The following is a 26,621-nucleotide window of genomic DNA, read 5'->3' as shown; positions in this document are numbered from 1 at the left end:
ATTCAGCAATTTGGGTTTTTGTAAGTATGTAAAAAAGTCTTTCCATGTCTATACCTACAGTTCTGATTCATTTTAATGCCTTTGTAGTATTCTACCATTTATCCCAGCCCTACAAATGAAAGGCATTTCATCATCCCATCCTGCCAGTCCCTACAATGTGCCATGTCAGTTCTAGCCCAGCAGTCTCTCCCTTACCCTCTTCCTCATTTCTAATAACCCCAACATGTGAACTTACCAAGTTTACCCAAAAGGTCTAACAAGTGCTTTGCAAACCCAGTGGTGGGTTGTAACATCAAATTATCGGCTGTTTACTAGCACTTAGAAAAAAATGATAAAGAATAAAACAGAACAAAAAGTAGAGTACTCAGGGTAAGTACCACTTCATTAAACCATATCTTACTATGAGGAGTAGTCAGATTGCCTCTGGGTCTGACTGGGCTCCCACACCTGCTATCTTACCAGTGAACCTCAGCTCTGATGGGTCACTCTCTTGCCAATGACTTGAACAAACCATTAATCTGAAGTCCTTATTCAGGGTTTTTGACCCCACTGCAACCTGAACCCATTCCACTTTCCTCCATGATGCACAGTGCTTCTACTGTCCTTTTTAAATGCCCCCAAACCGCTCACTGTTTCTCTAAGAAATACCCATCTTCTGCTTATGTTGCTCCCTTTGTCTGACTACCCCATTTTTGCTTGTCAGAATTTTACTCATACTTGAAAGCCCATCTCAAATGCCAGCTTCCTTCATGGAATCTCATCTGATGTCCCTGCATGGACCAGGGACACACGCAGTGTCATCTGTATTTGCAGTGGTAGTTCCTGCAGTCTGCTTTCTTATAGCTGCCTGCATATATGTCTCCCCCACTAACTATATGCTACTTGAGGCCAGGGACTAATTTTACTCCTTGTTATCTCCTATATGTTTAGTGTAGGCACTCAGCTTTTAAATCAGATATTTGCTTTGTTCTGTTTCCATAGCCAGGCAAATTATTTTCTTTCAACGCCTGGGCTAAGGGCCATCATATAAGATTATTTCTTAAATTTCTTATACTCTATTTTCTGACTGGTTCCCAGTGATGATTTATCCTACCTTTAGCAAACATTGAAGGTCCACTCTCGGCCAGGCATGAGGAGTGACTTTAATAGAAAAAAAAGGACTCTTCTTCAAGGACCTTAGTCTAGTGGAGGCAAGGGACTCCTTTATATGATTTTCCCATGTCAACATTGGGAGCTTTCTTTGATGCCATAGGACAGTGATGGCGAACCTTTTGAGCTCGGCGTGTCAGCATTTTGAAAAACCCTAACTTAACTCTGGTGCTGTGTCACATGTAGAAATTTTTTGATATTTGCAACCATAGTAAAACAAAATTTATATATATATATATATATTTTAAATATATTTTATTGATTTTTTTACAGAGAGGAAGGGGGAGAGATAGAGAGTTAGAAACATCGATGAGAGAGAAACATCGATCAGCTGCCTCCTGCACACCTCCCACTGGGGATGTGCCCGCAACCAAGGTACATGCCCTTGACCAGAATCGAACCCAGGACCCTTCAGTCCGCAGGCCTACGCTCTATCCACTGAGCCAAACCGGTTACGGCAAATTTATATTTTTGATATTTATTTTATATATTTAAATGCCATTTAACAAAGAAATATCAACCAAAAAAATGAGTTCGCCTGCCACCTCTGACACGCATGTCATAGGTTCGCCATCACTGCCATAGGACAATCTATTTAGTCATTGAAGACCAGTGAGTGTTCTCACAGGGGTTGGGAGTGGTTTTGACATTGTCTAGAAACATCACAACTTGAAGGCATCTAGTGGACAGAGGCCCAGGATGCTGCTGAACTATAATGCACAAGGACAATCCCACAGCAAAGAAGATTCTGTCCTCAAATACCAGTAGTGCATAGGCTAGGAAATCCTGGTGTGAACAAATCAAAGAATTCCAAAGTTTGGGCCTTTAGTAAAGCCATATAAATGTTTGAAATAGAGATTTCTAAGTATACCAGGAAGAGAAGTAATAAAAAATACAACTTAGTTTTCTAAATTAAAATACACACATCTACACACCCCATTTCTAAAATGTTTCTAGACCCACAGTGCTCTTCATTTTGTTTTGTACAATGGGAATTTATATAAGGAAAAGAAACTGATTAGCACATACTACAAATTCCAGTCTTAGTAAGCAATCAACCATAGGATAAATGCCAAATACCATGTAATATGAAGAAGGAGGTACTTTATTTAAAAATTTTTTTGAGATATAATTGACATTACATTACTTTCATAATGATTCTCTGTGTATATTGTGACATGATCAGTACAATAAGTCTAGTTAACACCTCACATAGTTATAAAAAAATTTTATTTTGATGAGAACTTTTGTTTTGTTATGTTTGTTTTTTGTTAGCGAGAGTGGAAAGGAGAGGGAGAGAGAAAGATAAACATCCATTGGTTGCCTCTCGTATATGCCCCAGCTGAGGATTGAACTTGCAACCTGGGTATGTCCCCTGACACGGAATCAAATCTGCAACCCTTTTGTATACCAGACAACGTGTAACCAACAAAGCCACCCAGCCAGAGCTTATGATGGGAACTTTTAAGATCTTTTAACTTTCAAATATAGTACAGTATTATTAACTATAGTTGCAATGCTGTACTATCCCCAAGACATTATTTTATACTGGAAATTTGTACACTTTGAACACCTTCACCCATTTTGCCCACCCCTCACCCTGAAGAGATACTTTAGAATTTGGAAAATTAGATTTATTTTCCATTGGCTGTATAGACAAAAATGTTTAAATAGAACAATTAGACATAAATGAATCAGTTTAGATAAAAATATTCTAAAATTCTTCAAATGTCTCTATATAGCTGGCATCTTTAGTTTTATTTTCTTTTTTTAAAAATATGTTGTTTTTAACTGATTGAAGGGAGAGGAAGGGGGAGGGAGAGAGAGAAACCTCAATGAATAGAGAGAATCATCCATTGGCTGCCTCCTGCATGCCTCCTATAGGGGCTCAAGCCTGCAGCCCCCGGCATGTGCCCTGACCAGAATCGAGTCCTAACCTCCTGGTTCATGGGTTGACGTTCAACCTCTGACCCACACTGCTCAGGCTGTTTTATTTTTTACTATTATTATGTTTTCTGTAGAAAGTCCTTTGATGACATTGCCTGTTATCTAGCTCTTAGAGCATTACCCAGTGTGCAGAAGTAGGTCTTTAAAATACATGTGATAAGTAGATAAGTAAAACAATTCCAGACTCACCAGCTCCTCAATCTCCTTGTGCAAGGCAGTATTATGGCAGGAGGGTGGTAGAAAGTTTGCGTTCAAATCCAGTGGAGTCAGTTCCACAGATAAGTAGTCTCAGCCTGCCACCTGGCACAAAGACTTTATCTTTGAATAAGCCCTTTATGCTTCTTAGCAGCTGTGTTGAAGACATAAAAATCAACTGCTTAGGGAAGTTGGCTGAATCACGCCATCTTCCTTGTTTTACCTGGTCCTATGGAACAGTTTTTCTAGGCATCTTAGGGCCAGTATAGAGTTCAACCTGACACTGAATTATATGCAAAGGTGATGGTAAGTCTGCAGTAGTTAAGGATCTGTGATCTAGAAACTTTATCCTTTGTGCCCTAGTCATTTGGCATTTCCTACTTGTCTCTGGAATAAATTGCTGCTTTAGAAAGACTGAACCTACCATGTTATTGGTGTTTTGCCGGTTAGTGTAGAAAGTATACTGGCGGGTGTGTTGCTGGCGGGTTAACTTTTCATACGTCTGCAGTACCTTCATCTCAGGAGCAGGAGTGCCAGCTAGTCCAGACTGGGGGACTGCCTCACTGCACTGCTTGGATAAGCACAAGCACTGTGGCTTTTTATTAGCCCGCACCTCTGTTAGTCATCAAATATTTCAGTGAAGAATTTGCAAGTGTCACCTTCTTGAAATAAATTGTATCCATCCAAGGTTCTTCCCTGAATTCTGGAACTTAAATCTTAATGTATTGTATTTTAGAATTAGATTTTTAACAATAATATTATTGCTAGGAGCTAGCTGAGTTATTATGAAATTAATATAGTAGGCTAAATAGATACTGAATAAAATGTTTGTGTATTCTTCTACTCTCCTTTTTATCATTTTTATATTTTACCTTTAAAGTTTATAAAGCTTAATTTGCATTTCTTTTATGACAGCCACTGTCTTATTTATTTATTAGCAGAGAAAGAAATAGTTTTATTATTGAACCCGTGCTACAATCACATCACAGACAATCTGCCAGAAAGATTGCAATGAAAAAAAGAAATAATCACCCTTTTATATAGCCTGGCAGATACAGTCTATTACATGCATGCCAATGTCATTTATCAAGGGAAAAATAAAACTTCTATCTTTTGTCAAGTTGGATGTTACATCATAGAGTCCAGGGCCTGAGATTCCTGAGAAGATGGGAAGAAGGGGTGTCACACTTCATTATTATAAATTTTTATTTTAAAATTGTGGTAAATTGCTCTGGCCGATGTGGCTCAGTTGGTTGACCGTTGTCCCATGCACTGGAAGGTAGCTGGTTTGATGCCCGGTCAGGGTACATACCCAGGTTGTGGGTTTGATCCCTGGTCAGGGTGGGTACAGTTCTGATAGATGTTTCTCTTTACATTAATACTTCTCTCTTTCTCTCTCTGTCTCTCTCTGTCTCTCTCTCTCTCTCTCTCTCCCTTTACATTAATACTTCTCTCTCTCTCTCTCTCTCTCTCTCTCTGTCTCTCTCCCTCCCTCCGTCCCTCTCTCCCTCCTTCTCTAAAATAATCAATGAAAACATTTTTTAAAATTGTGGTAAACTATACATAACATAATTTTTCCCATTTTAACCATTGTTAAGTGTACAGTTCAGTGGAAATTAAGTACATGAACACTGCTGTGCAACTATCACCACCATCCATCTCCAGAACTTACCTTTCCAAACTGAAACTCTCTGTCCGTTAAACACTAATTCTCTGTTCCTCCTCCCCCAGACCCTAGCACCCACCATTCTACTGCCTGTCTCTGAGAATCTGATGACTCTAGGTTCCTCATATGAGGGGAATCACACAGTATTTGTCCTTTTGTGACTGACTTACTTCATTTAGCATAATGTATTCAAGGCTTACGCATGTGGTCACATGTGTCAGAATTCGTCTTGAAGGCTGGATAATATTCTCTTGAATGTATATACTACATTTTGCTTATCAATTGCTTTCACTTTTTTTTTTTTTTTTTTGTAATCCTCATTCCAGGATATTTTTCCATTGATTTTTAGAGAAAGTGGAAGAGAGAGGGAAAGACAGAGAAATATAGATGTGAGAGAAACACATTGATTGGTTGCCTCCTGCACAAGCCCTGACCAGGGCCCTGCAGCTGGGAGAAGCCTGCAACTGAGGTATGTGCCCTTGACTGGAATTAAATCCAGGACCCTTCAGTCTGCAGGCTCTATTCACTGATCCAAACCGGCTAGGGCTCTTTCATCTTTTGGCTATTATGCATAATATTGCTGTGAAAATGGGTGTGCAAATGTCTGTCTCAGTTTCTGCTTTCAGTTCTTTCGGGTATATACCCAGAAATGGAATTGCTGGGTCGTGTCCTAATTCTATGTTTAATTTTTTGAGGAAGCATCGATCGTACTATTTTACATAGCAGCTATGCTATTTTACATTCCCACCAGCAATGTATGGTGGTTCCCGCTTCACATCCTCATTAACACTTATTTCTGTTTTTTTGGGGCTTTTTTTTTAAATAGTAGCCATCCTACTAGGTATGAAAAGATATCTCATTGCAGTTTTGACTTACATTTCCCTTTATGATGAATGAAGCTGAGGATCTTTTCCTATATTACTCCATTTATTTACTTACTTATTTTTGTTTTGTTTTAAAAGAAATTATTTTTCCTTTCAAGACCACTGCAATCAGTAGGCAAGAAATATGTAAGTTAGGAAGCTTATTCAGTTTGATTTTAGATCTCTTAAGAAGGAGAGATTCTCTTTTAGAGACACAGCTAATGTAGGTTATAACGTTTAAATTGCTTTTTTAAAGTAAGCAACAAAAATAAAAATCCTCCACCAAATTAGAGTTCACTTTAGTGGTTTGATTCTTCTTCTGACTCAAGTAGGGAATAAATAGCCTAAGTTTTACCCACCTAATACCTAGTGACTACAGTTCAGCTGGATAAAGATGAAAGCTGTTCTTTTTTTTTCCTTCCTTAAAAACAAAAGAATTTAGGTCAGCTCATCTCCTCTTGTGCTTAGGTTGACTTACATCTTTTAAATCTGGTAGCTGGCTGGAGGATGTGTCACATTATTCCTTGAGCTGGTATAAAATCATTCTAAAGAAAAACCACATACAGTATTTTTTTCTTTGTGTCAGAAAATCTATATATGACAATTCATAGTATTTCAGGTCCTGTGTGAAATGTATGAAGAAGCAGATCCTTTTTCACATAGTTTACTAAAAATAAATAGTAGCTGACATTTATCAAGTGCTTTTTATTTATGAATGATTCTGAGCTGTTTACATATATAGTAACTCATTTAATTACCACAGCTACCCTATGAGGTTGGGGAGTACTATTATCTTTGCAGATGAAGAAATGGAAGTACAGAAAGTATTAAAATAGGCAGTGGAGTTCACTCACCTGGTGCCAGAGACAAAACCTCACTGTACAAGTGCTTCTTCACTGGAGATAGGAGTAAGTAGCTGTGTTGTTACCTTTTCATTCTTACAGGACTGTCCCCATGGCTGCTTTCAGCATTAATAAAAATTACACTCACAAAGTAAGCTTGGGAATTTTTTAGTCATTATTCCTTGTAAAAATACAAGTTTTGATTTTTCTGCCCTTTTAATGATGAAACTTAAAACTATTAAGATAAAAAACTTACTTAGGACACTTTGGTAAATATATAGTAGCAAAAAATGTTCCCTAGCTAAGTACAAAATACTTCATTGGGACCAAAAATAGGGTATTTTGCCAGCTACTGAAACTCTTCCGTGCTGACTGCACCCACCATATTTCTGTGGACCGCTGGGTGGAGAGGGCAGGCAAGGAGTTTGGTGGTTCCTGGTCTTGTAGCTCCCACAGCACGTGGCAAGAACAGTGCGCTCCGTGCTCTGCACGCAGAAGCTCCAGGATTTCACCTCCTTGGTCCGAAGCTGCATTTTGATACGGTGTGATGGTGGCCACAGCAGAAATAAAACATGCGTCCTAACTGGTTTGGCACAGTGGTTAGAGCATCAGCCTATGGACCAAAGGGTCCTGGGTTCGATTCCTGTCCAGGGCACGTACTTTGGTTGTAGGCTCCTCCCTCTCCTGGGCCCTGGTTGGGCCTTTTGTGGAAGGCAACCAGTTGATGCGTTTCTCTCACATCGATGTTTCTTTCTGTCTTTCTCTCTCTCTTTCCCTCTTCCTAAAAATCAATAGAAAAATATCCTCGGGTGAGGATTAACCAACCAACCAAACAAACAAAAAACAAAAAAATACATCATGGCCTCCTACCTGTAAGGTGGCAGGTGGTCTCTGGTTTCCAGCATGGTGGTAGTTCTTAAGGAGGCCACACTGATTCCAAGTATGGCTCACTCTGTGGGTGGGAGGCTATATTCCCTTCTGTTACCACCTGTAATGAAGTAAGTTTCAGGCTTGATTTTTTTTTTTAGCTCAATTTTTAGTTTTTGAGAGTTCAAATTGAAATATTCTTCCCAACATTGTATTTAATAAATTTTGCTCACTTCTAAAATTAGAATTAAAAACTAGACAAACCAATTTCATTGTACTGTGTCTAGTTCAAGTCAGGATCTGGAAGGCCAGGAAACTGGAGCAATAGAACACAGGCAAGATTGTCGATTAGGCAGGAGATGGGAAATGGGAATAAAGCCATTCAGATGAGAAAAGACACACTCGAGGTAAAGGAACAGCTGATGTCCTGTCAGACCTGCCTACCAAAGGTTAAGCTCTGAATTTAATTTCTAATTAACTGCTTCTCAAGGTCTATTTTGACACAATTCAGCCCCTTTTCCTGTCCCCACCCAAATTGCATCAAGTCGTCTTTTTACCCCGTCTAGTCTAATGCACCTGACTCTATCAGGCTCTGTGACTCTTGGTTGTTGGACTTCATTCATTCATTCACTCACAGGTTTGTAGTTAACCCAGTTCCGTCTGTGGAAGGCCTTCTGCCTCCCTTAGTTGGATTGTCCCAGGAGAGTTGTTTTCTCTTATAGGCTCTTGGAAACATTGCCTGCTCACCTGATGAAGTTGCTGAAAGCAGTCATTGACACTTTTCTTTTTAAAATAAACCTTTTTGGATTAATTTTAAGTTTATAGAAAAGTTAATTAAAAGTTTATAGAAGAGATGGTTCAGAGAGTTCTCGAATAACCTGCACTCAACTTCCATGCATGTTAACATTCCAGGAGCTGATATTACCGAAACTGAGAAATTAGCATTGGTGCAGGACCCTGAACTGCATCATGTACTTGATTCATATTTCATCAGTTTTCCACCCGTGTCCTTTTCGGCTCAAGGACCCAATCCTGGTTACCCTTCCTGTTGCCTAAAGCTGTCTTGTTTCGTTGTTCCCCTCTGGTCTGGAACAGCTGAGCCTCTGCTGCTTTTGACACTTTGGAGGACTGATGAGGTATTTTGTAGGCTGGCCTCTGATTTTGGCTGTTTGATGTTTTCTTGTGATTTGGGGGAAATACTCAGAGGTGCAGTGCCCGTCTCATCACACTGGACCATGGGCTGCATGATGTGAGCAGGACTTGGTTGGTTGTGACCCTGGTCATTTGGTGAAGGTGGTATTTGCTGGGCCTCTGCTCTGTGATATGACAGTTGTCTCTCTTGTTGGTTTGGTTCTTGGAACCCATTATTCAGTCCAGCTCACATTCAAAGGCAGCAGAGGGATTTTACATTATTTTAATTCTTCTCCCTGTATTTATTTCATCACTTATATGTATCAGTATGAACTCATGTATTCATTTGTACTTTGGGTTATTGGGTTATAACCTAATACATGCTATCTTATTGCACAAATTGTTCCAGCTCTGGCCAGTGGGTATCTTTCAGGTAGGCTCCTGTGTCCCTCTGACACACCCCATCCTTCGTTAGGAACACTGCCTTCCTTTCTGGTACCATGAGGTAGATGCTCCGGACTTACCTTGGGTTTCCCTATCCCAGCATCACCCATTTTCCTCCATGGTTGTGGTTCTTTTTAATGGAGAACAGTATTTAGAAACCAGATCTGGGCTCAGGTGTTCTCACTGCTGGGGTGTTGCTGCTTCTCAGCCCTCAGCTCACATTTGAGAGATGCACATACTGACTGACTTGTAATGATTTCTGTGCCTGCTTGTCTGTGTTGTCACCTAGACACCAGTTCTTATGGATGTCCCCATGGCTAAGCTAGCGTCACAGGGTCATGCTGGCCTCCTCCTCCTCCCTTTGCACATTTCTAATCCCATTCAATAACGGGCAGACACCAGCCAACCCAGCATCTATTTACTGCCACCTTACACACGTGAGTGTTTTCTGCGCTGTTCACCCTGCCCGCCCCCAGGCAGATTACAAAGACGTGTTCAGTGTCTGTGTGTCTCTGTCCTCACAGCTTCCACTCAAAACCTTGTTTTCCAAAGTTACTTTGGGGAGCTCCTCCCTCACAACTCGGTGGGATTATTTCAGATATTTTACAATACAGTTCGATACATTTGTCAATCTGCATTCTGTCCTGGTACCCCTGCCATCCTGGCGGATATTTTAAAAATGTGTGTGCATTGAAGTTCATTCCCTATATGAGATGTACAGTCATCTGACTTTGGACAGATACATAGTCATGTGTCCACCACCCAGACAGTTAGCACCCATTGGAACCTTGCAGTGTTTAATGCCATGTTGCCTTTCCTCGCATAAAGACATAACTGGGTTTTAATCTTGGGGAAGAACATTAGAATTTTAGAAATCGAAGGAACCTTAAAAGATCCACTAATTTTACATTCTTACTAGGCAAGTTGGGCATCAAGCCAGAATTGGAACCTAGACATTTCGGTTCTGCTCCCCTCCCCATCACTGTCACTGGGTGCCTGAGATGGGCAAGATGAGCAAGACAGGCACAGATTGCCTCACTTTGCTTTAATTTAGGCCTCAAGTCTATGCTTATAGGCGTGATTTCTTTATTTTTTTGTTTTAGGAGCTTAATTCTAGCAGACAATATTTGTTTAATGTTGGGTGAGCTTTGGGAGAATAATTGAAGGTGTTCATCATTTGCTAATTAGTATTGTGAATTATTACGGATGTCCCCATGGCTAACCTAGCATCACAGGGTCATGCTAGGTTCGTTCACCTTGCTTTTTTTAAAAAATGTATTTTTATTGATTTCAGAGAGGAAGGGAGAGAGAAATAGTAATAGCAATAATGAGAGGGAATCATTGATTGGCTGCCATTTGCACGCCTCCTACTGGGGATCGAGCCTGCAATCTGGGTATGTGCCCTTGACCGGAATCAAACCTGGGACCCTTCAATCCACAGGCCAGCGCTCTATCCACTAAGCCAAACCGGCTAGGGCCACTTTGCTTTTTAATGCTAGTCTGAAACCAAATATTCTGAGTGAAGAAGGAATTGTATTTGGGAAAGAGGTGACTGTGGAGCGCTCCACATTCCACTCTCTGAAGGCAGATGAAAATTCTCTAGAAGTCTCCACGGATGTTGGCTTTCACTGAACAGAGTATATCTTGTTAATCTTTATAGGTAGTTTAAAGGCTCTTTGGGGGGCCCCGAAATGAGACCCTCCATTTTCATTCTTGTGGTGCTTGCCAGGCACCAAGCTGGACCCTTGACATGCAGTTGAGTAAGCTTTGTACCTTGTCATCTGTCAAGGGAGGATTTGAAAGAAGGAGCATTTAAAAGAAGGAGCATGTGAAAGAAGGAGCATTTGTCCCCAGTTGGTGGCACAGATGTGGACAGCATGGGCATGGCTCATACTAGTGCTGTTTCAGCTTTTTATTGATTTTTTTCTTTTAAAAGTCTTTTAGAAGCATAACTGTACCACTTTGACACAGCTATGGTGGTTTTTGTCTTTCCATTCCAGTCTTTTCCCATAGTTTTACATGGTTGTATGTACAGGATAGTATATTCTGAAATGGTTTTTGTTTAGTATTTTGTCATAAGCTTTTTCCAAGTTTCTTCACAGCACCATGTAGCGTGTGTATTTACTCAGCTCCTTATTGTTAACTTATTTTTTCTCACAGGAGTCTACCCCGATACTTTTTATGTTCCCAGTGTTTTTTATTGGGTACATTGGTGTCCTAGGCTCTATTTCCTGGAGTAAAATTACTAGGTCAGAGAGCATGACCATCTTACAACTCTGGAAATACATTGCCTATTGTTTTATAACCCAACAGCCTTCCTTGAAATCGTGTCAGATTAGACTGATAAACTGCCTACTCTGCCGCCATCACCTATTACCACTTTCCCCAGGCTCGGTAGGGTGGGGCTGCACACACACCTCCGGCCGTGCACCTGGCTCTTCTGATGGAATACCCATCTAGGCAGTGCCCAAAGGGCAGCCCCTTCTCTCGCCTCCAGTGGTGGTGAGGATGATGTGGTAAGAATGCAGTGAGACACGCTGCCCAGTAGCTGGCAGCAAGTGGGCAAGCCACGTCATCTCTGGACTACTCTCCTGGAGATGGGCAGGGCCTGTCTCTGAACTGCTCCCAGCCTCAGTTTCCCAGAAGAATGGGTTAATAAACTCTGTTATAAAATATAAATATTGAGTATGTGATACTCAACTTATAATTCTGCCTTATCTCCTCTGAAAGATGTCTATGGAGCAAGCAGCCACACTGTCTTTTCTAGAACTCCTTGCAGAGGTGGGGAGCAAGGGTGTGGTAACTCATACCCTTTCATTTCAGGGCCTCTTAAGAGACTTTAACAGTAAGTCTTCTCTTACATGGAGACTTAAGATGTTGGCAAAATATCCAGGACCTAGTGATTTAAAAATGCTTTGAAACATCGCTGTACATATATAAAGTTCTACTAGTATATAATAAGTGAGTTGAGGTAGAGAGCCTAGACTTGAAAGTTATCCTTTTTAGAATGTGAGGAGCTGAAGCTGGCCTAATTTAGTTTTTCTTGTTTAACTATACTTTTCTGTTTTAGTGAATGTACAATATTTTTAGATTAAGGGATATAACAAAACAAGATTTTCCTATTCTAAGAAATAGAACATTAGTTGACTAATTGTATATTTTATTTTTTCTTACAAACTGAAATATCTTTATCAAAAACTTTATCTCAGGAATACAGAAAAGTATTTTTCCTTTAAATATGCATCTTTAAGAAGTTTGCCTCTAAATGAGATTTCATTATAACTAACTTTCCAATAAAATTTGGTGACTGCTTCTGTTACAAAAATCAATGAAAAATGAGAGTAACTCCACAGTGATATCCAGTAGGTGACCATTGAACACTCGAACTTAATTTCTAATGTAATTTAATTCTATGTAGCCTCATACTGGACAGTGGGTTGTAGAAATTTACACCTAACGGCACATGATTTTCACCTTTAGCTGAATCACCTGATTTAGTTTAAAATTATGTTTTCTGAACTACTTTATTATAGGAACAAAAACTGCAGATTTCAGTTGGGTGAATGAGTTTGGGAAACAGCAAGAGGAATTGACTGTTTTTAACTTTAAATATTTTAGGAAAATGTTTTTCAGTGCCTTTGGTATGTGTTTAGGAACAGAGAGGATCCAGATGCCTTTTCCTTTTCCCTGGGACTTGCTTCTCAGCCCCTCCTTGGTATGTCACAGACACTAGAGATAGGCGGGTGACTTTTTGCAGTGGGCGAGCCAGTAGACATAAGGAGGCTTTGGCTATAGTTTTCATCACTAAAAAGGCAGTAAATTTAGACTTAGTCCCCATGGTCGTTCTGAACCTGGTGCCACACGACTAGGACTGGTCTTTGCACAGAATAAGCATGTGACAATTATTTGGGGGTGAATGTGTTCACTCTTGTTATTATCCCCATATGCTGAATGCTTCAGAGTATTTAACTATAGGAGATGGAAATACTTGACTTTTATTTTTTTAAAACCCTGTCTGATTATTTTCCTATTTGACACATTTGATCTACTTTGAAAAAATTATTTTGGTTTCACTGAGGGTAGCTGGCTTCTCTGTCATCTTCCTTCCCACTTCTTTATTTTCCTGTTCTCTTTTTTTCCATCACTCTCTTTTACTTCAAAATACTGGGTTTGGGGCAGGGGTCAGGGGGCTTATCATTGTATATTTGTAAGCAAGATGATCTTTGACCTTGACAAGAAAGAAAAAACTAATTTGCAGTATGGATGGATGGGATCATATGTTATTGACAAGGAGATGATTTCCCATCTGAGCAATGTGCTGCACACTTTATTGTGGCACTCTGGACCTTCTGGCTGTCTTGGATATTTCCCATATCTGAAATTTTTGGATTCTGTATAGACATGTCTACACATTGAGCATGTGATGCTGTGCTGCCTGGCCTCTGATCAAGTGTCCTTCTCGCTTGCACAGGTTGCACAGAGCATCGAGGACCATCATCAAGAAGTCATTGGTTTCTGCAGAGAAAACGGCTTTCATGGTTTGGTTGCATACGACTCTGATTACGCGCTGTGCAACATCCCCTACTATTTCAGTGCCCACGCCCTAAAACTGAGCCGGAATGGGAAAAGTCTCACCACAAGCCAATACCTGATGCATGAAGTGGCCAAGCAGCTGGACCTGAACCCAAACCGCTTCCCTATCTTTGCCGCTCTGTTAGGTAGGTGGGCAGTGTGAAAGCTACCTCAAGTCATAAAGGAGTTCTGTACCAAGAACACACTGATATTTTAATTTGTAAAGCTGGAGTGTTTTGGATTCAATCTTAACTTCAAAAGAACCAGGGAATGGGTTCCTCCTCAAAAGCATTTCTTTTTTTTTTTTTTAAACTGAGCTTTTTTTTAAAAAAAATATATATATTTTATTGATTTTTTACAGAGAGGAAGGGAGAAAGTGAGGGATAGAGAAGTAGAAACATCGATGAGAGAGAAACATCGATTCAGCTGCCTCCTGCACACTCCCCACTGGGGATGCGCCCGCAACCAAGGTACAAGCCCTTGACGGGAATTGAACCCGGGACCCTCCAGTCCGCAGGCTGACACTCTATCCACTGAGCCAAACCGATCAGGGCTCAAACGCATTTCTTAATATTATTTTTGGCATTGCTTATAATGTGCTTCTTTTGTTCTAATGTGTTCATTTATGTATTATATTGTCAGGCTGAACAACTAATTTTGTTAATAAATTCACTTAAAGTTTGGGCAAAATAACAGTTTTAAAAAATCACAAATGTTAACACAGTCCGACTCTGAAAATTAGACATTTAAACCTTTGGCATAAGTTGTGTTTCTTATAGAAGAAAATCTGCTGTGGTTCCCGCGCCCCCTTCACTTTTGGGACGCTCACTACTTTAAAAGAAAAGCAACGAAAGTAAACTATCTTACCTTGTTTACAATGCCGACATTTTAAGTAAATATATACATGTCTATAAAAACTCCCTTGGAGAGATTCCTTATGTTGAATACATAGAAAGGAAAGGAAGAAATCTTATTTTAACTAAGATTTTATATATATATATATATATATATATATATATATATATATATATATTTGCTTAAAAAATAACTGTCACTTTATACCTGGATATTATAGTTATTTTCTTTCTTTTCTCTTTCGTCGGTTTCTCTGTCTGTATGCCTGTAACTACTTGAATATCACTTCTAGGTTGCTGCCAGTGTGTAAGAATTGTGTCCACAATATAAGTAAGCATGCTTTGAGCAGTATAAATATGTTTTGAGCGAAGCCCTCCTGTGATTAAAATCCATGAGCTGCAGTGATGGGATTGAGGGCTGTTTGTAGCACATAAACCCTTTGTGAAAGATATGTGGCCTCAAGAGAGTGAGATCACATTGTACTCTCAGTTTGTATCTGTAGAGGTTAGTGGCCCAATCTGGTTGTATGGGAATTATATTGTGGAGCATTTTTAGGAATTTCTAGTTATCAGATTTTTATGAACATTCTAAAAAAGTTATACAGAATTAGAAATTATTGTAAGCAAATTTTCACATTTTACAAGCCACACATTTTCACTTTATTTGGTGTTAGTAAATTGTGTAACTACCATAATTGGTCAACAAAATTCTGATTTCATAAATTGTCTTTGTTTGGATCTAATCTCATATATGTGTCTTTAAATTTGCACTTCTCTGTTTTCTGACTGTCTTCTTAGGCAACTTATGTGACTTGAGATTGGAGGATTAAAACTAATTTTCTAAATATGCTTTCATATTTTTAAATATCTATATATATAAAAGCCTAAGTGACTGAACAACCGAACAACCAAACGACCAGTCAATCAAACGACCAGTCAATCAAACGACCAGTCGACCGGTCGCTATGATGCGCACTGACCACCAGGGAGCAGACGCTGAATGCAGGAGCTGCCCCCTGGTGGTCAATGTGCTCCCACAGCAGGAGTGCTGCTCAGCAGACTGACAGGTCTCTGTGGCTCACCAGCCTGGCAACAGCCACTCACTCCCTCAGTAGTCCTGCAGGTCCAATCTCCGAAGAAGGGCCCAGGCACCAATGGACCATCGCTGCCAGCATGATCCCGACAGCACTGCTGGCCTCCTGAAAGTCAGCCTCGGGCACCATGGCCACTTCCCTTCCCTAGATGCTGAAACAATATAAAAGCAGCTGCCAGGTGGCTCCTGACAACTGGCGCGAAAGTCAGTGGGACGAATCCAGATGCCAGCCTGGCAAGGGCATCCCAGAGGGCTGATTGCGTCCCGGCCCCTACCCCTCACCCCCCTCTGGGCCAGCGCCAGACACAGGGCTCACAGCTGGCTAGTGCCGCTACAGCGGTGCAAACCTCTCCTGATCAGGACTGACTGGGCGCAAGCCTGCAGCAGGTGCAGTGAGGCCGGGATGAGCAGGAGCGGCGGGCAGGAGCGGCGTTGGCCTGCTGGTTTAAGGCCCAGTCCCCACAGGCTATGCCAAGGAACCCCACCCGTGCACAAATTTGTGCACCAGGCCTCTAGTTAAAATATAAACGGTATTTCTCTGATGTTAAAAGTGATTATGTAGATGGTCACATTACAAAAAGTTTTATATGTACTTAAACGTTATGCAAAATGACTTGGGGATATTAACTGATTTCTAATAAACTAGAAAAGTGTATGCTTTTAGAATAGGAATGCCTTTGCTAGTTTGAGATGTAGAAGGATAGTTGTTTATTTTATTTAAGAAACATTGACTATATTTCAAGGGAGATAATAACTACGTTATTTTGTGAAATTTTAAAATAAATGAAAGACAGTAGTTACATATTGAATAATTTAGTAATGAATTAATTTAGGGCTTGGAATTTCTTGAAAAAACTTAGGCAGGTTATAGGCAAACTCTTAATTGGGTGGACATTTTTATTTTAGAATTTGTGTAAAAGTTTCAAAGTCCTCAAATGAGAAAGATTATATTTTTTTTCATTTTTGTAGTAGAAAGTATAGCTATATAAGTTGTTTTGCTTTAGAACAGTTGGGTGCAATATTCATGTAACATGTATTTGACTCATGTTTTAACAGACCATTACTGATGTAATTGGGTGAATATTTTTTTATATAAAAGCTTTAAAAAAATCTCAGACATTTCATACGTCACAGTGAAGTTCTATGCAATCTGTGAAAAGAGGAAACAGTGCAGAGCAGTTACTAGACAGGACATAGCTAAGCTCCTGGGCATGATGGCAGCTCAGCGCTTCTGTGTCTTGTTTTGTGTGTTTAGAATATTATGATCAAGCCCTGACCGGTTTGGCTCAGTGAATAGAGCGTCGGCCTGTGGACTGAAAGGTCCCAGGTTCGATTCCTGTCGAGGGCATGTACCTTGGTTGCGGGCACATCTCCAGTGGGAGGTGTGTGGAAGGCGGCTGATCGATGTTTCTCTCTCATCAATGTTTCTAACTCTCTGTCTCTCTCCCTTCCTTTCTGTAAAAAATCAATAAAATATATTTTTTAAAAAAGAATATTATGATCAGGAATGCTGCAAATAATCTCACCCTGTTTTGCTTTCTGTTAGCCAATTAATGAGTCTGCTGTCCATGTGGTGGTGACTAAATTATGATATAAAAATCACAGAATTATTTAGGAAATTACTGCTTTTAAATTGCATTGAGATAACTAACATATTGAAGATGTTTATATATTAGGCAGCAAGCACTAAATGAAGGGAGAATGTTTCCCCAAAATGTAGCTTTTTAAACTGTATACAGTGCTCATTTGTGACATAGCCTGGCGATAGGGTGCACAGCTGAATGACACTGCTTGGTGGTGTTAAGATCTGTTCTTTGTCACATCTATTTGTGGGTGGCGGTAGAAATTATGGGAGGAGGGTGTTGATCCATGCCACAAGCAGTAGTCATTGTCACCTAAATTTTATAACTGCAGATTTTTACCTTTGCTGTTGAACTGGTTTACAGAATGCAGTCTTCATTTGAAGCAATGAAAGCTTGTATCAAGTTGGCATTATCAGGCTGTGCTTAGGTTGTTACACAGTGTACTCAGTGTGGGTGCTGCTGGAAGTGTACTGCAAATTCCTGTTGTAGTTAAGGCAACTGCAAGAAGTGGGCCTGCTCTGTGCTGCTTTATATTAAAAGATAAAGAAGTAGCCCTAACCGGTTTGGCTCAGTGGATAGAGCGTTGGCCTGCAGACTGAAGGGTCCCAGGTTCGATTCCGGTCAAGGGCATGTACCTTGGTTGCGGGCACATCCCCAGTAGGGGGTGTTGTGCAGGAGGCGGCTGATTGATGTTTCTCTCTCATCGATGTTTCTAACTCTCTATCCCTCTCCCTTCCTCTCTGTAAAAAATCAATAAAATATATTTTAAAAAAAAGATAAAGAAGTATTCCCAATTTCTGTGTGGAAGTTTTATGTGGTTTATCAAATGAGGTAATCTTAGGATTCTAACTGCAGTGATAATTTCCCTGTGTCACTATGGTGATGGCTTTTTTAGGTTCCATGTTTGCCTTCCAGGAAATCACATTCTTCCTGATGAAGACCTGGCTTCCTTTCACTGGAGTTTACTTGGTCCGGAACACCCACTTGCCTCACTTAAGGTACAAATTCATTTCATTTCCAACATTTGTAATATTCAACTGTTGATTTTGTTGTTATTTTAATATAAATAATGTTCCTTTATTGTAGAAGGAACTATGCCACAAAGTTAGCAATGTTGTGCTTTCCCTTAACTTCAGGATCTGCACTACCTTAAAAAATAATCTGCCTTGGCTTATCCCCAACACATATATTTTAGAGAAATTATAAATGTCTTTAAAAATTTCCTTAGAGGAATTCTTCATGCCCTATACCCAGAAGGTGAAATTCTTTCAGCTAAAGATTTTATATATTAATTTTCTTACAAATATGAGTTTTTCAATAGGTGGTGGAGTCACCTCTACCTTCGATCAATGTGTTAGCCTGTGCCTGTGTGTAGCCAATGGACATGCTTCCTCCAGAGCCCCCTTGCCTCTGCCTCTTCTCAGAGCTCCATCCAAGACTCAGCCTTTGCACTTCTCCCTTTCTGATTTAATATTCTGTAGTGTTTACAACCCTGCCTTCCAATTCACTGATTTTTAGTCACTCACCTTCCTTTAATAGCATTACCTTTTCCTTAGGCAGCTGGAAACCAGGGCATCCTACCAGGTCACATTTACCTGGATTTTTCTAATGCTATCCCTAACTTTATGTTTTTTTATGTCTTACTGTCTGCCATCAAAAGTCACTGAGCAATGTTTTTTTTACAAGTGTCGTTAGGAAGTGTGTGTTCAACCCCAGGGAGGAGGAATCTAGGCTGGTTCCCAGAGTAACATGCTAGGGTCCCAGGAACATGGAGTGGACAGAAGTGTGAGGTGGGGACATATGGCAGGGCTCTTGGCAGATATCGGGGTGAAGTGCTGCCTCAGAAGTTCTCTTCCCTCTCCAGCTTGATGAGGTGCTGTGGGCATCAGCTGCACTGGCTGCCCAGTGTCTAGCCATCTCACAATCCATACCCACTGTGCCTGGGCCCTGTTTGGGTTTCATGTCATACATGGAGCCAGCTTCCAGAGTGAAAAGCAGCATAATTTGAGGCACTTTGAAGGTCTGTGGTTTATCTTACATCGTATGCAACTTTATCTGAGCGAGGTAGGACATCAGATCCTTTTTGGAGTCCTATTTGAGAGTAAGTTGGGTACCCCTGGACAGTTTGACTTAAAAGGTAGAGTGTTGGCCTGTGGACTGGAAGGTCCCAAGTTTGATTCCGGCTGGGGAGGTTTGCGGGAGGCAGCTAGTCAATGATTCTCTCTCATCGTTGATGTTTCTATATCTCTTTATCTCTCTTCCTTCCTCTCTGAAATCAATAAAAAAAAATATATTAAAACAAACAAAAACGTAAGTTGGGTATAAATTGTACATAAATAGAAAAATGGGCTTCATTTATTCTGAGTTCTACCTTTTAAGGCATTAGGAGGTAGCAGTTTGGGCACTACAGACCTTTCAACTAAGGAATTCCTGCCCCTGTATTTGTGTTAATTGAAGTTAACTCAGTATATTCACTTCTCAAGAAGTCATCCTATAGTTTTGTAAGAGCCAAGCAGCACTTCTAAAATCCAAGGACATTTTGGGCTCTAGAGCAGCGGTTCTCAACCTGTGGGTCGCGACTCCTTTGGGGGTCGAACAACCCTTTCACAGGGGTCGCCTAAGACCATCGGAAAACACATATATAATTACATATTGTTTTTGTGATTAATCACTATGCTTTAATTATGTTCAATTTGTAACAATGAAATTGGGGATCACCACACATGAGGAACTGTATTAAAGGGTTGCGGCATTAGGAAGGTTGAGAACCACTGCCCTAGAGGAAATAATGTTAGGGGCCTGGAAGGTTGAGAAAAATAAACCATTATGTAATGTGGAGGTGAGAGCTACTTAGAATCCCACTCCTGGAAGATAACCACTTTTAATAGATTGATACTTGATCCTCCAGAATTTTTAAAAAATGTACATTCTATTAATTTGTCATTATAATGTCACTATTATTATGCACATTTAGCTGTACATTCTTAACGATCCCAGTGGGACTTTAGTGCACTGTACCAGGCTCTCAGCTTTTAGATTGTGAAAACCTGTTTTTAGTTAAGAAGTTTTGGAATCCCTAAAAAGAAAATATAAAACCAAACTCACCAGAGTTTTACTTGTTTATGCCTTTCCATTAGAGCTTCCTTCCCTGTTCCCCATTGGTTCTCAAGTGAAGGTGGAAAGTTTGAAGTTCCAAGGAATCTGCTGGAATGGGTGGAACTCAAGTATAGCTTTTTTGTCTGTTTTACAGGTGGGGGAGGGGTTCCCACATCACATCTCTGGGAAAGGGTCAGAGTCTTGGGCAGGATTTGTGCTCCCCAGTTGTTACAGATTGCTTTCAGCTCGCCTTGTCCTGGGAGGGACTGGGTCTGCCAGCAGATTCTTCCCGAGCGAGCTGGAATGCATGTTCCATCCAGAAGGAGCAGAGCTGAGGCATGAGAGGGGAGACTCTGAAAAGTACCATGTTTACAGTGCCCGGCTTCTGAGGCCGTGGGTGTCAAGGAAACAAAGGGAAGCTCAACTAGTGGCATTTCTGCGCTCTCGTTGTCTTCTCATGACCTGGAAGCTTCTAGTTTTATGTTAAATTTAGCAGTATATTTTCAGTCTTTAAATAAGTGTGCAGAACATTTCTAGCTTATTTCTGCCCCCGTGGATCGGGAACCCTGGCACTGTCCATAAGCAGGCCTTCTCTGTCATGAATGAAAGAGATCATTTGTATTGGAATAAGGCTCTCCTGGTGGTTTTCCGACCTTGTCCTCACACACTCCCTGCGCCTCCCCAGTGGTCCCTGCACACCGAACACTGAGGCGGCTCACCCTGAGATAGGGCCTTGCTTGAGACGAGACAAATCTAGGACCAGAGGACATGTGACAGAGTTGGAACTTGCCAGCCAGTTACTTCTAAAACTGCCATTCTTAGTTAGAAAGCATCTCTGTTTTTATGATAGCTTTCTTGAGACAATTCACTTATCATAAAAATCTACCCCTTTAACACTAAAAACCAGTGGTGTTCACAGAGCTATGCAACCATCATTACTACATAGTTTTAGAATATTTTTATCACCCCAGAAAGAAACCCTGTGCCAGTGGGCAGTCACTCCCCACTTCTCACTCTCCCACCTCCTAGCAGCCACTAATCTACTGTGGATTTGCCTTCTCTGGATATTTTTTATAAGTGGAATTATGTGACTTCTTGTGTCTAGCTTTTTTAATAAGCATGTTTCATGTATGTTGTAGCATGTGTTAGCACTTCATTGCTTTTATGGCCAAATAATATTCCACTGTATAGGTATAACTACCACAGTTTATTTATTCATCAGGTGATGGACATTCAGGTTGTTTCTACCTTTTGCCTATTGTGAATATTCATGTACAAATCCATGTGTGGAGCTAGCTATGTTTTCATTTCTCTCAGGTATATACCTGGGACTGGAATTGCTGGTCAGGTGGTAACTCTGTGCTTAATATTTGAGGAAAACAGTGGCTACACTGTTTACATTCCTTCCAGCAATTGTGTGAGGGCTGTGTTTTCCCCACATCCTCACCACTTGTCATTGTCTGCTCTTTTATCTTTAGCTGTCCTGGGGTATAATGTTGTTTGGTTTGCCTCGCTGAGGACTGGTGATACTGAGCATCTTTCCCTATGCTCACTGGCCAGTTGTATGTCTTTTTTAAATAAATATCTATTCAGATCCTTTATCTATTTTTAAATTGGATTATTGAGTTGTAAAAGTTCTTTTTAGCCGAAACCGGTTTGGCTCAGTGGATAGAGCGTCGGCCTGCGGACTGAAAGGTCCCAGGTTCGATTCCGGTCAAGGGCATGTACCTGGGTTGCGGGCACATCCCCAGTAGGAGATGTGCAGGAGGCAGCTGATCGGTGTTTCTCTCTCATCGATGTTTCTAACTCTCTATCTCTCTCCCTTCCTCTCTGAAAAAAATCAATAAAATATATTAAAAAAAAAAAGTTCTTTTTAATATATTCTGGATCTACATCTCTAATCAGATACTAATTTGCAGGTACTTTCTGTGGTTGTCTCCACATTCCTTGATTGGGTCCTTTTGATAACTCTTTAGAGACTCAGGCCACCTAAATGTACCACTTTTTACTGCTCATAATCACTCCACTCAAGTCACTTTTGTCATTTGTTACAGCTTTGGGGATCTTATCGGTCTTTCCCATTGCCTTCCAGAATCCTCTGGGAGCTCAGTGTACTGGAGATTGCCCACAGACAACATGTCCTTTGTGTCCCTTGACTTCAGTGGTCTACCCTTTACTGTATTGTAGCCTTTTAGGCCCAGAGTCATACATTGGCTCTTCTATCTGAAGCTTTAATATCCCTTCTTTTCTCTGTCACCACTGCCTTCTAGCGTTAGTATTCTCACAAGCTACGACTTTGTTCTTTGGCCCTCCTGGGGCCCTCTGCCCATTTTCTCACAGATTCTCTTTCCCTAGCCAGCCTGGGACCTCCTAGCAGGTTACCTTGAACTGATTGTACCAGCATCACTCTTAATCTTGCTCCTTCTTCCATCTCATCTGCTCAGCAAAGGCCTCTACCCTAGGTAGGTGCTATAGTCAGCATCCACTCATCTTGAGAAACACATGGCTGAACAGATGGATGCCACTACAAATTTATGGTCTAAGTTAAAGAAGGACCTAATAAATGGAGAGAGGTAATGTATTCATGGATCAAAAGACTGTTGTTATATAGTCTCACTACATCTTAATAAAAACCCCAGCAAACTTTTTTTTTTGATAGAAATTGAAAAATTAATTTAAAAATTGACATGGAATTGCAAAAGACCTAGAATAGCAACAGAAATGCTGCAAAGGAAGAACAGAATAGAAGGACTTAAATGTTACCTAATTTAAAGACTCACTTTAAACTATAATAATCAACTCTGTGGTGTTGACATAAGGGAAGTCATGTAGATCAGTGGAGCAGAATAGGGTCCAGAAATAGACCTATACCTGTGTGGTCAGTTGTTTTTGCCAGGAGTCTCAAGGTGAGTAAATGGGGAAAGGATAGTTTCTACAATAACTGTATTCCAATGCAAAACTAAGAATATGAAAATATAAAAGAGATCTTTATGCCCTTGAGCTAGGCAGTGATTTTTTAGTAAGAATGAAAAGCAAGCAATGGAGTGAGAGGACCTGTTTGCAGAATATATCAGTGGTTGGGGACTTCTATCCAGAATGTGTAAAGGACAGCACAATGAGAAGATACAGCCCAACACAAACAGGTGGAGGAGAGCTTTGAAGAGACATTTTGAAGAGTGTTCAACAAGCACATAAAGAGATGCTCCGCGCTGTTAGGGAATGCAAGGTAAAACCAGGCGATGTGCTGGGACCAAATGAGAAGACTGACTGATGCTCAGTGTCTGGAGGTGTCAGTACCCGCCACTCTCAGACATGGCTGATGGGAAGTAGATGGTCTCTTTGAAAATAGTCTGGCAGTTCTTACAAAGTTCAATATATACCCACCATATAACCCAGCAGGCCTACTCCTGAGAAACAAAGTCATATGTTCAAACAAGACTTGAACCTGAGTGTCTTAGTAGCTTTATCCATTGTAGCCTCAAAAAAAAAAAAACAAGCCAGCCCTAACCAGTTTGGCTCAGTGGATAGAGCGTCAGCCTGCAGACTGAAGGGTCCCAGGTCCGATTCCAGTCAAGGGCATGTACCTTGGTTGCAGGCACATCCCCAGTAGGGGTTGTGCAAGAGGCAGCTGATCGATGTTTCTATCTTATTGATGTTTCTAACTCTCTATCTCTCTCCCTTCCCCTCTGTAAAAAATCAATAAAATATAAACAAAACAACAACAACAACAAAAAAACAAGCCATAAGTCTGTAAACTGGTGTGGGACAGGCTTACATTGAAGTGCTGATTGCAATGAAAGGAACAAACTACTCATCTTGCAGTCTGTATGAATCTCAAAAGCATTATCTTTTTTTCCCAAGAAAAATGATTTTAAATATAATAATGTTATATGTAATAAACATTATCAAAAGCATTATCTTAAATGAAGAGTTAAACACAAAGGAAGTATCTAGGATTGCCTTAATGTAAAACCCAGGAAAAGGCAGAACTGTAGTAATAGGCAGATTAATGGTTGCCTGGGGTTGGGATGGGAAAGGGCACAGGTGAACTATTTGGGGTGATAGAAACGTTATATTCATGATTGTGGTGGTGGCCACACAAATGTATGCATTTTTCAGAACTCGTGAATTTTGTGCCTAAAATTGATCTATTTTCTTGCATATAAGACCAATTATACTGATTTACAAAACTATGTTATCTGACTTGAACCAGGCTATCAGTGTCAGCAGTTAATCCTTTTATTCTCCTTAATGTCTGCCTGAAAAGTCATCAGTCTCGCCCTAGCTGTTTTGGCTCAGCCTGCAGACTGAAGGGTCCCATGTTCGATTCTGGTTAAGGGCACATGCCCGGGTTGCGGGCTTGATCCCATTTTGGGGCGTGTTGGAGGCAGCCGATCAGTGATTCTCTCTCATCATTGGTGCTTCTATTTCTCTCCCTTTCCCTTCTTCTCTGAAATCAATAAAAAATATATTTTAAAAATATATATTAAAAATGAAAAAAAAATATTTAAAAAAATAAAAAAATATATTTTAAAAAAGTCATCAGTCTTTTCAGACCTCTCTTCAGTTGCACCTAGGATAGTGAGCCTCCCTTAGCTCTCACCTCCCTCCACCCCCAGCCCTATTTGTGCCCTTCTTCATCATGCCCATTTTTCCAGCCTGTGACTGTCCTATCCTGATATTCTGGAGCTATTGGCACCGAGTGCACTCGGAGAACCTCTGCGTACCTCACCCTATTGGCCCCTTTGCTTCTGTGTGGCTACCTCTTTCGCCTCTTGGCCTGTAGCTTATAAATGTGGTCCTGTCCTTCCCTCATTTTCCTAGCACCCTTTTTACCTGGGAATCTACCCAGGGCAGCCTCTCCTAATGTCCCCAACAATTTTTAACTCCTGCACTGAATTGTCCAAGGCTGCTGATGACTCAGTTAACAGGTTTGAAGAATGCCTTTCTGCCTCCCTGGGGTCCTTGACACTGTCACCTGTCCTGCTCTCTTCACTCTGCCTTGCTCCCCAGAGCCCAGCGTTTTTCCGTTCATCTTTGCCTCATCCTTTCCTTGACTTCCATGCTAGCTGGGTTCCAGTGGTTGTGTGTGCAGCACCAGGGTCCATCTGCACTTTCTGTGGCCCTCATGTTTTCTTTCTGGCACATCTCATCTGCTCTTAAGGTTTCATTTACTACCTCTGTTGCTGACTCCCCAGTGTACTTCTCCCAACTAGACTCCTTACCTGAAGAACTACGGGTGCATCCCACCTGTACACCAAATTTAACATTTCTAATTTAGAAGGGTCATCATCTCTAAATGGGCTTATCTTCCTATATTTTGTTCCTCAGCTACTGCTACCACTGTCTTTCCAGTCATTCAGGGTAGAAATTGGGAATGATCTTGGATTCTTCCTCTTCCTGCAGCTAGTCTGACCTTCTTCTCCTTCCCAGCCACCTATGTTGTCCCAGGAGCTGTGCATGGTCCCCCTGTTTTGGTTCTCTGCCCTCGTGCCCACCTTCCCCGTGTCTAACACTCAGCTTGACCTCATGTCTCCCTTGTTGATAGTCTCCCCGAGCTTCCCTTCATACAAACAGGGATTTGAGGTTCATGGATTTGTTTTTAAAACATAGGTTGAGAGGACTACTATAGTGTTGCCAACTTTTAATTGCTCTAAATATGAATATTAGAAGTAAAAAGGAACTATTTACCACCATTTTATACGACACTTCAGTCCTAAAAGATGCAGTTTAGAAGATAACACCAGAGTGTAGTTGCCAAGTGTACAGTCTGTCTGCAGGTTTGGATGGTGGCCCGACCACTTAGCTGGTCCTCTGTCAAATGGGGACATTCAGAGTGCGCCCCATGGCGGTTTTTGTGAGGATTAAATGAAGTGACACATGCCGAGATCAGTGTCTGACACAGCACTCGGAAATACTAGAACATTTCCCCAGGAGAGGAATGAACCACAGGACACGACAGGCCCAGTTGTAAGTGGACATCCCTGCAGGAGGGGGCCCAGACCCACCTGCCTTTCCATCAGGCCTGCTGGTGCTCCTTGCCTGGATAGTGTGATGAGAACCTATTTTTGCTCAGTTTTAATACATTAAATATGTTAAATTTTATGTGAAATACTTCAGTATATCTGCATGGCAGTTTCCATCTATAGAGCGGTTGTCACACTTGGCATTATTTGTGATTAGCTGCATTTTAGCAGCCTTTTCATAGCTTTATTTAGGCAGATATATGTAAGATAGTGATACCGGTCATAACTTTTCAAGAATCTCAAAGGCATGGCTGTTTGTGGTTACCTAACAGCTATGGTATTTAAATGTTTTC

At 40.8% G+C, this 26,621-nt stretch overlaps 1 protein-coding gene across 3 annotated transcripts in view; it reads left to right on the top strand.

Annotated features, from left to right (window-relative positions):
• The window catches only part of FAM120A (family with sequence similarity 120 member A), a 113,222-nt gene that overhangs the window by 5,533 nt on the left and 81,068 nt on the right, over positions 1 to 26,621 (top strand). For all 3 annotated transcript variants that reach the window (XM_070400875.1, XM_070400874.1, XM_070400876.1), the window contains exons 2-3: positions 13,576 to 13,822; positions 18,122 to 18,204. In XM_070400875.1, the coding sequence (XP_070256976.1) occupies positions 13,576 to 13,822; positions 18,122 to 18,204 (330 nt within the window). The remainder of the gene's footprint in view (positions 1 to 13,575; positions 13,823 to 18,121; positions 18,205 to 26,621) is intronic.

This window comes from Myotis yumanensis, unplaced genomic scaffold (genome assembly GCF_028538775.1).
Source record: "Myotis yumanensis isolate MYYU_CA2020_CCGP unplaced genomic scaffold, mMyoYum1.0.hap1 SCAF_21, whole genome shotgun sequence".
In the NCBI taxonomy this organism is placed as follows: domain Eukaryota; kingdom Metazoa; phylum Chordata; class Mammalia; order Chiroptera; family Vespertilionidae; genus Myotis; species Myotis yumanensis.
Note: the sequence above shows the minus strand (reverse complement) of the source record. Positions and strands in the feature narration are given on the sequence as shown.